Genomic DNA, 12,702 nt, shown 5'->3' with positions numbered 1-12,702 from the left:
AGCATATATACATATAAGGCGATTTTAAGTTAATCTCTACATCATATCAGAATATCTCTGACAGTTTGGACACGTGCGATATATGCGCCAAATCATTATTTATACACAAATATATGACACTTTCATTCTTAAATCGATTGTTATATTATTATTATTATTATTATTATTAATATAATTATTATTATTATTATTATTATCAAGTATTAATTTATTACATGCATTATGATTATTAGTTATAGACCTATGTATTATTTACATAATTTTTACTATGATTATTATCCTGTTTATTATCTATAATTTACTCCTGATAGATTCATGGTTACAGATGAAACAGTAAATTAAAAGCACAAAAATACTTACACAGTGCCTGTTTCTTGGTCAATAGGGTCACAAATACTGGACCCCATGTAAACTCTGAAAAAATATTATTTATTAACACTCATGGCATCAACACTGATTGTACAAAAAAAAAAAAACAAAAAAAAAACAAGACAAACGTATAAAGTCAATAGCATTAAGCCGGGCACGCACTGCGTCAAAGAACGTTGAACGACGAATTTAACTCCGCTCCCAGTGAACGCTAGACGACGTGACACATTTTGCAGATTTTCGGTGGTAGTCTGATCGTCATTAGAAGCGATCCGTTGCACGTGCGTCGCGCCATCGGAGCTCTACTTATTATTAAAAAAATATCAGTACAGATCCATATCTCTTTGACCCATCTCAGACTTGCTCCTGCACTGTCGAACTGCTCCTCGAATTAAATATACTTTCTATTGATATACCAATTCTTGAATATTTTAATGTGAATTTCCTCTTGTAAACTTAAAATTTAATTTAATCAATGAGCATTTAATATTATTTTGTTTAAAAAACAAATTGGGTGGAAATCGATCTCCTTCCATAGGAATTATATGATAGCCACTAGCGCAATTCAGTGGTTGTTTTTATCTAGCATATCTAGTGGTCCTAAGTTCGATTTTCTTTCGATTATTTATACAAACATTAAATTATCACCATTCAGTGAAAGGCCAAATGATGTGTGAATTGACAATTATTTTATTTATGTCAGGTCATCATCATAATCGTCATCATCATCATCATCACCATCATAATTGTTATTATCATCACTTTTCTAGTTATTTTTATTAACATCGTCATCTTTACTAACATCTTCATAATCATCATTATTAACATCATAATAATAATGGTCAAACGTAGAGCGCATATTGTAGAGACCTCTATGCGCTTAACAATATTACCCCGGTCATTGGATCAAGCACACATGAAACACATACTCAGGTCCCCGGGGAAAATTCCATAAGGTTGCGGCTGTAATCAACGGCTCTGAGACCTCAAGGTTGGGAAGCAGAATCTCCAACCTCTGACCTAAACTGCTCCTACATAAATCATCATTATCGTTATCACCATCATCACTATTATCATCATCATCATAATCATTATCATCATCATCACCAGCACCATCACCATAATCATCATCATCACTATCATCATTAACATAAACTTTATCATCACCATCATCCGATTCATCATTAAACCATAGTAATTTTTAAAAATAGGTCATGATTCAATTTCGATTTCAATGGCCTACCTTTGAATTTCTACTGCAGTGCTCGAATCTTTATAATCATCGAACTGAGTTTGACTCGGTGTAACAATGTCTGAGACGATGAACCCATAGAATTTTAGCAATGTATCTAAAAGATAAAAAGAATAATATGTGAGTTTTAGCAAAGAACTTAAATAGCGTATTTGCGTTAAAATTAATGGAACATCCGCCCTCCCGCGAGCGGTGTAATTGACAATTTGACTGAGTGGAGAAACTACAGGAAACAACCGAAACAGCATCTTTACTACTGTATTGATTATAGCGCCGCCGCGCGGACGGGGTAAAATTGCTCTCTGTGTACTCACAATGCATTTCGAACGAATGTTCCACTATATTGGAAAGCTGCTTTATCTTCTGCTATTTATTATCTTTGGTTTTAATCATTTCTTTCACAATATGTCTTCAGCTGACTAGTACGGTATGGATGGATAAAGAGAGCGAGGGCAAATCCGCAAACATAATTATAATAAGATTAGAAAATGTAGAATGGTGTGATTATGAAGGATTTTGTTTGTATATGAAAGGCAAAATTTTATATCAAATGTGTTTTGGAACGGTCAAAAAACTGTGAATGAAGTTGGGTAGTATTATGCACAGATATGGTGTCAGTGTTAATAGACGGTGGTGAGCAACTAGAATTTTGCACATGTAAAACAACATTGTCCATACAGCAACCATTACTAAAAATAATAATGAAATAAGACTCTTTAAAGTCTTGGAATTCTTTGATATTTAATCTGTTTAGAGAGGAGATGGACTGGTTGGGGTCTTTTTGGTCGAAGGGCATAAAATCAGTCTTCTTGACGTTGAGTGAAATTCGAACCTTTTGATGCAAGGAGTATTAGAAGTTGTGTATTCTGAATGAGATCTACAATGAGAGCCATGTCATCAGCGTAGTCTAAGTCGGTGATGTGTAAGCTAGGGTACCTGCTGGAAGTGGTGGTAAGCCCTTTTGAGTTGTCGTCGAGAAACTGCTTGAGAATATTTAGTCGACCACAATAATAAAAAGAAAGGGTGCAAGTGTATCACCTTGGAGGATCGCACAACTGGTGGTAAATTAATGATTTTGTAGGTCTATCTGGATTGAGAATTAAGCAGGTTTTGGATATGTTCGTACATAGTGGAGATGGCTTTAATCATCTTGTCTGGGATACTATATAGAGATAGAATGTGTATCATGGCATTTCTATTGACAGAGTCAAAAAGCCTTTAAGAAATATATAAAATGATGGCAGCCTCCATGTCAGCAACTTTGATTTCTTCATTTATGCGTCTGGCAGCTAGAATTTGTGGGACTATCTCTCTCAGAACATCCCATGCATTTGCATGCTTGTTTTCTTCATGGACATTCTGTAGCTCTTCTGTTTTCTTTTTCAGACGTCTTCGAGTGAGTTGTAGTAGGCAAAATTCAGTCGTTGTTTGGCAGTTTCAATTATATTTGCAAGTCAATGATAATAATTATAACAATAAAACTACTTACTACTACTAATAATAATAATAGTAATAATAATAATAATAATAATAATAATGATAATAATAATAACAACAATAATAACAGTAGCAATAACATTAATAATAATAATAATAATAATATTATTAATAATAATAATACTAATAATAATAATAACAAAAATAATAATAATATAATAATATTAATAATAATAATAATAATAATAATAATAATAATAATAATAATAATAAGAATATTATAATAAAGATAAAGATTCTATAATTATTTTACCTGGCGTTCCCGCTCTTGGCGAAATACTTCTAATTTTTGGTGTCCTTTTGCTCTCGTACTAGATATTTGGAGGAAAATATCGATGGGCATAAATTAATATTCATGAACTAAAAATTAAATATTGAATCAGTGATATGTTAATTCGCCTATACAAATAACGTTATTTTAATTGCCAATTACTAATAGGTGCCTTAAAGCACAATTTTTGACATAAGAAACAATTCATCGTTTGAACAACAAGGCCATGTACTTTAGTTCTCTCTTAAACATTATCATTAAATTCCTTTATGCTTTTGGCGTGCAAATTAATGCAATATCTGATTAGGGTTTTTTGGTCAAAATTCAGCATCATCGCGTGACAATCGATGAGAAGAAATTTTATTTTTGCAAAATTGTCAACGACGATTCTTATGCTAGTATCCTGCCATTTGCGACAGAGACAGCTACATAGTGTAGCGATTGCTATATCGTCAGTGTAGCGATTTTATTGCAGCCACGATTAATAATAATAATAGAGCTCAGAAAAAGAACAAGCAATGAACATTTTAAAATGATTTATAAACTTACCATAAAATTACAATTTTTATATTTACTACAGTAACTACCAACTTCCTGACCATCGACTGTGAGGTAAATTGAGTACTGTCCTGGACTCGCCGCTCTAAAGTTAAGAATATTATATTAATAAACAGACATTTATCCGGTATCCTTCAAAAACGCTCATGGCGTATTGGCATGTCTGAGCATTAGACCAAGATAAATAAACAAACGAAGTAAATAAAAACCTTCAAAAGAAACGCGAATGCCGATAACAATAGTGACAATTGGCACAGAAAAACCGAAGGTGACCAGGATGGGACTTCACCATCTGATATAGAAACAGCGTCACTGTCACACCCATGTGCGCGCAGGGACACACGTTAGTCAGTACGCTGGGCTCGGGTACCTTCCAACTTAGAATAAGTCCTTGGCTCCACTTCCGTGCACTGTAAACACAGTGACCTGGTATCGATTAAAAAAAAAAGAAAGTAGAGCCCAAAATTGGCCATCAAGAAATTAGTCCGGAGACGACACGAAACACCATAATGATTAAAAAGAGGTGAAAAGGTGATGTTTAAATGGTTTTTAAAGCAATTTAGAGACAAATGACACCTTAATACGTTCAGGTAGGCCTAAATGGTTCCATAAATCGGATACTGCCGACACAAATGCGCGTGTGCCCCAAGATCTCTTGTTACGCCTCTTGACTAGTCGCAAAGAATCATTGGTTCGAAGAGAGTCCCTACCTGGGATGTAAGTGGTATTCAGTCGGATTAATAGATTGGTGCCTTACCAATTAAACTGCGATAGACAAGCAGAAGGCTCTTTAATAATTTGTTTGGCCTAAGCCAATGGACCGTATTATAATTATAGACTTATTATACTGATTCAGGGTAATCCTAGAACATCAACATTTTTGATCAATTTACGTTGTAATTACCGAACGTAAACTGTTAAATGTAAAAGAAAATATTGTTTACCGTGTGTCACAATAGATAGTGCTTTCTGTAGTCCAGTATGTAATGACGTCACATTCTACAGTGGCAGTTGCTGATCGAAAATAAACTCGGTTTCCATTATTTTCATTTCCGTCACCAAAATTGAATTGATTTGGACTAAAATCTTGAGAAAAAAAATCAATAAACAATCCTTAAGTAAGCTTGTCAATCAATCAATACACCAAATTTATGACCCGTTCAAAGAAAAAGTAAACTGTTTCAATACAAATGATATTAACACATTATCGAAGATATTATATTCAAAAACCACGAGACTATAGAAATTAACGATATCGTCGAAGTATCTAGCCCACAAATACTATCGTATTTGATATTTTATTTGTAATAAGATTTTCTACATTTATAAAAGGTGATATTGACATATTATACACATTTTATTGATTATTATACAAATAAATTTAAGAATGACTATTATAACTTACCATTTCCAGATATAGTTATTCGAGTTGCTCCTCTAAAACTGCCACGGTTCGGTCGAATTTTGTAAATTGTTGATGCAATCCCTTCTAAAAATAAATAAATAAAATAAAAGTTACCAATCTGGTAATCTGGATAAATTACTCACAAACTGTTTAAAACCAAGCAGAATTCTCTTGGCGACACGCTTAACACACGCACTAACTTAAAACGTTGAGGCAAACTCACCTCCGATTTGTGTAAGGCATGTAGAAAACGCGAAACTTTACACCACGTCCTTAACAACTGTAAACAGTCCCTGGACCAGGGCCGTCTCACGTGGAGACATAATAATATTTTAAATTATATTGTTAATATTTTAACGAAAGGCTTTGACAAAACTAGCAACCCTCCAAAATTCAAATCTGACCTCGAGGCCGGAGTCACTAATCATAACACCCGTTCAACCATCCCCTTGGAGCGTGCAACGACAACTCTGATCCCAGATCTCTGTCTGTTCTGGAAGGAATTGAAAAAATTCGTCATTTTCGAGTTGACGGTTCCTTTCGAACTGGGCATTGAGACGGCCCATTCTCGAAAATGTAACAAGTATGCACCTCTGACTAGGGACATTAGTGACTCCGGCAATGATGTCCAGTTGATTTGCTTTGAGGTGGGTTCTCGTGGATATATTTCTCCCCGCAATATAAAAACAATTTTGAAAATGTGCAATAACCCGATTAATAAAAAAAAAAATCCGTAACAATATTTCTAAACTTGCCATAATTTCTTCCTTTAGTATATATTACGCGAAAAACGAACCATCCTGGATTAATCCTCCATATCTTATAACTGACTAAATAGGATTGTTATAATTTTTTTAATTAATTTTTTATTTACTGATTTTTTCTCATTGCGTGTGCCTCATCTGGGCCATGATCTAGGATTGTATTATGCGTTTTCCTTATTGTTGTTTGCAATAAAGTGATATTTTATATAATAAATTAACGAATATCACAAATCATTCCTTTAATAGATGTGAATACCACTATCAAAATATTCATAAGTAAAAAAAATCTCCAAATATAACAATTATAATGGTTAGGACCTCTAAAAAAAACATAACAGTTGTGATTTTACAGAAAATATGAATTTTAAAAGAAATTATTTTATATTTAGGCCACAGAAATAAATAACATTTTAATGACAACTATGAAAAGGAACGATTCAAATAGAAGTTGAAAATAGAATTGAACATAAACATAGAATTTGAATTTAGAAAAACGTAAATTTCAGATTGTATATCCTTCCTTCTGTCATTATTAACAGGCAATACATTTTCATACAATAATACATGTATAATTTGATTTATCATTATCATAGCCTACAATCTTGTAAACTATGATTTACCGTTTATTTTTTATGTATAAAAACGGAATGTACCCTTTGTAGTTGAAATGTGCATTAATTCTTGATTCTTGTTTATATAATGATAATTTAAACAACATTTAAACGGTTCTATTTATAGATGAATCTTTCCTTCGGTCATTGGCAACAGGCAATACATTTTCATGTATAATTTGATTGATCATTATCATGGCCCAGAATCTTCTAAGCTATCATTTAGCGTTTCTTATCAAAACGTGTTGTGTACCCTTTGTAGTTGAAATTTGCTTTAATTCTTGATTGTTGTTTATATACTGATAAATTGACAGCATTTAAACGGTTCTATTAGTATTATAGAAATAACCTAAAAACTTACCAACTAAGTGTTTGAAGCTTTGACTGATTCAACCAACTTGGCGTATAACCCCCTAAGAAATATAATCTATTTTAACGTGTAATCGAGTTTAAAGATGTGTTATTCTTCACCGACTATTGTTATACCTCTATAGAGTATCACTTTGTATATTGCCATTTGGTTAATTTTTTTTACTATGTATTTTCTTGTATACATCTTTACTTATGGATGCATCATTTATTTTGTACGAGTCTGTACCAAAAGTGTATCCAATAAATTGGTTGACTGATCGTTAATTCTGATTCTTAGTACTGTAACATACTGGTACTGGTAATGGGCATTTATATTGCGCCTTTCCCTTGCGGTTATGATTCTCAAGCCAAGCCTCAATTATTTAGGAAAACAGTGGCAGGCATAAAATTGGTCATCATTTAGGAACCCCATGGATCACAATAGTACAGTCTCACAAAGAACAAAGACCTTTCTGAAAGACCTGCAAGAGATACTTAACGACGATGAACTGCACATTATTAAAATTATGATCGTCAAATGTGGACAAAGGGAACAGAATTTATAACTAAAATGGGATGTCCACAGGGAGACTGCTTAAGTCCCATTTTATTCACATTATATCTAGCGAAGGTACTATCAAATCAAGAAATCACACCAGAGAAAGCTTTACAGACACATCATCTTCACGACCATGATAATTACTCGAACCTTCAAAAAAGATCAAATACTACGAAATATAAGACAGAGTCTACCACAGATAGCATAACATTCAAATACGCAGATGTTATCAACTACCTTATACAGAGGAACCATGAAGTTGCAGTCGTACTGAAAAGAATAATTCCAGAAGAACTAGCTAAAAGAAATTTAGAATGTAATCCCACCAAAAATGAAAGGTTGTTTAGATTGTGGCATAAAGGACTGGAACGAAAGCGGTAAAATGGTCCAAATTATTGAAATCCGCCGTCTGTTATGGTTCGGACATCTAAATAGACTACTTAAACTCGCGATGTTTAAGGCGGAACGACATTTGAAAAAAAAGAAGAAAAAAGGAGGACAAAGGTGACTTGGATGTCAGAAATAACAAAGCAATTAAAAAGAAATTAGACTCAATTACAATGAGGCAAAACAAAAAGCAATGGATCGGGGGCTGTAAATCCCATTCCTGCAATAACAACAAGAACAGTAACTGATGATGATGATGATGATGATGATGATGGTGATGATGATGATGATGATGATGACAAAGACCAAATAATACAGATTACTACTGGACACAAAACGGAAAATGCAGAAAAAGTAAGTAAGTAAGTCTTGTGGGCACGTTTGAAAATATTATGATCTGAAATATCCCTAAGGTCAATTTGAAGATTATTCCAAAGCCTAGAAACATAACTAAGGAATGAAAAACCTCAAATTCTCTCGTTGCAACGTGGTATATGCAGGGATACGTTGGTCAAGAAAAACAACATAAATAGTTTGCCGAAAAAAATTGATACATTTGTATAACAGTGAGAATAATTTTGATAATAATTAATTAACTCGCAACCAATGGAGTTCATTGATGAGAGGAGCAGAGTGTGTACGAGGATCCCACGAAAAGACTAAGCATACCAATAATATCCACTCTAATACTGTTATACATCATGCCACATAAACTATTGTGTTATTATTCTTAAATGAATTATAAAACATTATATAATGTTTGTATTATCCCAAATGTACTGCCTAAACCACAATAGTACAATAATAATAAATAATAATAATAACAACAATAAATAATAATAATAATAATAATAATAATAATAATAATAATAATAATAATAACTGGAGATAAGCGAATAATAATAATAATAATAATAATAATAATGATAATAATAATAACAAAAATATTTATATAGCGCCAACTCTTATCAAAGGTGCTAAGCGATGAAATAAGGTAAATTAACATTCCTGTAATAAATAAGTTTTAAGCTTGTTTGTATTATCCCAAATGTACTGCCTAAACCACAATAGTACAATAATAATAAATAATAATAATAACAACAATAAATAATAATAATAATAATAATAATAATAATAATAATAACTGGAGATAAGCGCATAATAATAATAATAATAATAATAATAATAATAATAATAATAATAACAACAATATTTATATAGCGCCAACTCTTATCAAAGGTGCTAAGCGATGAAATAAGGTAAATTAACATTCCTGTAATAAATAGGTTTTAAGCTTTTTCTTAAAAGAAAGCCAATTAGACCTATCGCCACTTAAATAATACATAATATGGCATATATGTTGTATCTTCAAATTTTATAACAAAACATGCTGATATATGTAGGCCTATTGAAACAGCTTATATCAAGAATATTCTGTACAGCATTTATGCCAATATGTAGCCTACTTAAATAAAATGTAAATTATTTGTAACAATTACTTGTTTCCAGAAACAAATAATTGGATTCATCAATACATTTAATATTACAATCATATTGTAAAATCATAATTATTATAAAAAATTAAATTATTGAACGTTTTGAGATGGTTTACATCCATTTCAATTGCTTGTTATTATTATTATTATTATTATTATTATTATTATTATTATTATTATTATCATTATAGTTTTTTACTGTTGGAGAACGAATAAATGTTTAGCAAATCAACAAGCTTTAGTGCAAAAAACCACAAACATTTCATGTGAATTCTTAAAAATGTGTAATAGCAGTGTAATGCAAAAAGTAATAAGATTTGTAGATACGGTAATAGAATAAAAATTGAATGTATTTACTTAATATAAATAAAATTGACGCAGACATTTTTTTTAAATTGGCCTAAATTACACTACGCAATACAAGCCATCAACAAATACACTACTCCTGTATTATTTTCATGTGAGCATACTTTTAGTATATTATGTCGTTCAATTTATAAAATTGTTCAAGGTCTCACCAAATTAGATAGTTCTGTTGTTTTCAAATTAATATATGCTCAGCAGACCAGGGGGTCACCCATTCAAACTTAACAAAAGTCGTTTTTGAGTGGATTCTATGAAGTATTCGTTTTCATGTCCGGTGGTAGACTCATGGAATAATTTGCCCAATTCAGTTATTAAGGCTAGTACCCTAAATAATGTATTTAAATAGCGTTTTAATGAGGCATGAGAAACCATCCGGTAAAACTTTTTTTTTGAATTCTACCTTTTTCGAAGACTCATGCACCAGTTCGCCACCAACAGCAGTTACAGTATTGTTTGGAGTTGGGCAATATAAGCATTTTGCTTTCTGCCGGCCCAAAAGTTACAGGCAAGTTATTATACATATTATGTCACATTATTAAATTTATTTGAATTCGAAAATGAAACATAAGTATTATAAAACTTACCTAAGTGATCGATAGTTCAATAGAAGATGTGTATAAGAGACAGGTCTTAAATTGCAGGCGAACGATGCAGTGATGTTTGGTTCTTCTGCTCAGTCTGTTTCTCTGCATCTGTAGTTTGGTTACAATAGGAGTTGCTTTTTGTTTTTCCAGCGCATTGAGACTTCGGTATAATGCGCTATACCAAATCCCACTACATTACATTTACATTACATTAACATTTCTGTAATAAATAGGTTTTAAGCTTTTTCTTAAAAGAAAGCCAATTAGACGTATCGCGACTTAAATAATACAATATGGCATATATGTTCTATCTTCAATTTTATAACAAAACATGCTGATATATGTAGGCCTATTGAAACAGCTTATATCAAGAATATTCTGTACAGCATTTATGCCAATATGCAGGCCTACTTAAATAAAATGTAAATTATTTGTAACAATTACTTGTTTCCAGAAACAAATAATTGGATTCATCAATACATTTAATATTACAATCATATTATAAAATCATAATTATTATAAAAAATAAAATTATTGAACGTTTTGAGATGGTTTACAACCATTTCAATTGCTTATTATTATTATTATTATTATTATTATTATTATTATTATTATTATCATTATAGTTTTTTACTGTTGGAGAACTAATAAATGTTTAGCAAATCAACAAGCTTTAGTGCAAAAAAACCACAAACATTTCATGTGAATTCTTAAAAATGTGTAGTAGCAGTGTACTGCAAAAGGTAATAAGATTTGTAGATACGGTAATAGAATAAAAATCGAATGTATTTACTTAATATAAATAAAATTGACGTAGACATTTTTCTAAAATTGGTCTGAATTACACTGCGCAATACAAGCTATCAACAAATACACTACTCCTGTATTATTTTCATGCGGGCATACTTTTAGTATATTATGTCGTTCAAATTTATAAAATTGTTCAAGGTCTCACCAAATTACCAAATTAGATAGTTCTGTTGTTTTCAAATTAATATATGCTCAGCAGACCAGGGGGTCACCCATTCAAACTTAACAAAAGTCGTTTTTGATTGGATTCTATGAAGTATTCGTTTTCATGTCCGGTGGTAGACTCATGGAATAATTTGCCCAAATCAGTTATTAAGGCTAGTTCCCTAAATAATGTATTTAAATAGCGTTTTAATGAGGCATGAGAAACCATCCGGTAAAACTTTTTTTTTTGAATTCTACCTTTTTCGAAGGCTCATGCACCAGTTCGCCACCAACAGCAGTTACAGTATTGTTTGGAGTTGGGCAACAATATAAGCAATTTTGCTTTCTGCCGGCCCAAAAGTTACAGGCAAGTTATTATACATATTATGTCACATTATTAAATTTATTTGAATTCGAAAATGAAACATAAGTATTATAAAACTTACCTAATGCGAATATACAGACCAACAGTAATACATTTACGCCTTTCTGTAACATCGCTTCTATCTATCATTAGATCGTTATATCCGTCGATGTTTGCTAGTAAGAGCGGTTATAAGAAACCACAGAATTTACAAATTCAGAATTGTTTTATCAGAAATCTCGACAGGCCTAATATAGTTCCTGCAGCGTGAAATACAATCAGGTTCAATTGTGGTCTAAAAAAAATTAACCGTTTTCTTTTACAAGCATCTATATAGCTAAATCAAGAATTATTTTGAGGTGAATTTTCCGTTTCAACAAATTGTAAGCCTGAAACTTAAATGCCAGTCCGGGTGATCGATAGTTCAATAGACCCTGCACCTGACCAGCCTGTCAAGAGGTGATAGGCAATCCTATAGATTGAAAATGATTTCTATTTCGGCCAATAGAATTAGCCGAACTATTGATAGGTGGATAGGCAGAAGATTAACGTGTTTTGTTATGTTGATGAAAATATCCAGGGTAAGAAAATTATTCCATCGGTCCGGCTCGCAGTGGCGGCGCTATGGAGGGGGAGGGGGTGGATAGGAGGGGTTACAGCCACGTCGGAGATGCTCCCCACCCTCCGCCGGGGAAGTTAGGAGAAATGTGTTGGGGAATAAAAAATAATATCTTATAACTTTTATAACAAATGTTTGCCTGAATGGAATAGGCCTATTTATAGTCCTTAACAGTTTGAACGCCGATGAGATACAAAAAACACCATCCTTAGCTCAAGATATCCTGTATGAGTGTCTAGCGGTTTATTATTATTACTATTTTTTTTTTTTATTAGGGAAACCCTTCCTCCGCTTG

At 32.1% G+C, this 12,702-nt stretch overlaps 1 protein-coding gene across 1 annotated transcript in view; it reads right to left on the bottom strand.

Annotated features, from left to right (window-relative positions):
* The window catches only part of LOC117119184 (fibrocystin-L-like), a 77,062-nt gene extending 64,910 nt beyond the window's left edge, over positions 1–12,152 (bottom strand). The window contains exons 1-7 of the mRNA XM_033264004.1: positions 11,871–12,152; positions 5,353–5,436; positions 4,892–5,033; positions 3,939–4,032; positions 3,372–3,429; positions 1,613–1,718; positions 361–414 (exon numbers count right to left, since the gene is read on the bottom strand). Coding sequence (XP_033119895.1) covers positions 361–414; positions 1,613–1,718; positions 3,372–3,429; positions 3,939–4,032; positions 4,892–5,033; positions 5,353–5,436; positions 11,871–11,922 — 590 coding nt within the window. The 5' untranslated portion in view covers positions 11,923–12,152. The remainder of the gene's footprint in view (positions 1–360; positions 415–1,612; positions 1,719–3,371; positions 3,430–3,938; positions 4,033–4,891; positions 5,034–5,352; positions 5,437–11,870) is intronic.
* Between the last annotated feature and the right edge of the window lie 550 nt (positions 12,153–12,702).

Source organism: Anneissia japonica, unplaced genomic scaffold (genome assembly GCF_011630105.1).
Source record: "Anneissia japonica isolate Jap-2015-1 unplaced genomic scaffold, ASM1163010v1 scaffold287863_len737641_cov155, whole genome shotgun sequence".
In the NCBI taxonomy this organism is placed as follows: Eukaryota; Metazoa; Echinodermata; class Crinoidea; order Comatulida; family Comatulidae; genus Anneissia; species Anneissia japonica.
Note: the sequence above shows the minus strand (reverse complement) of the source record. Positions and strands in the feature narration are given on the sequence as shown.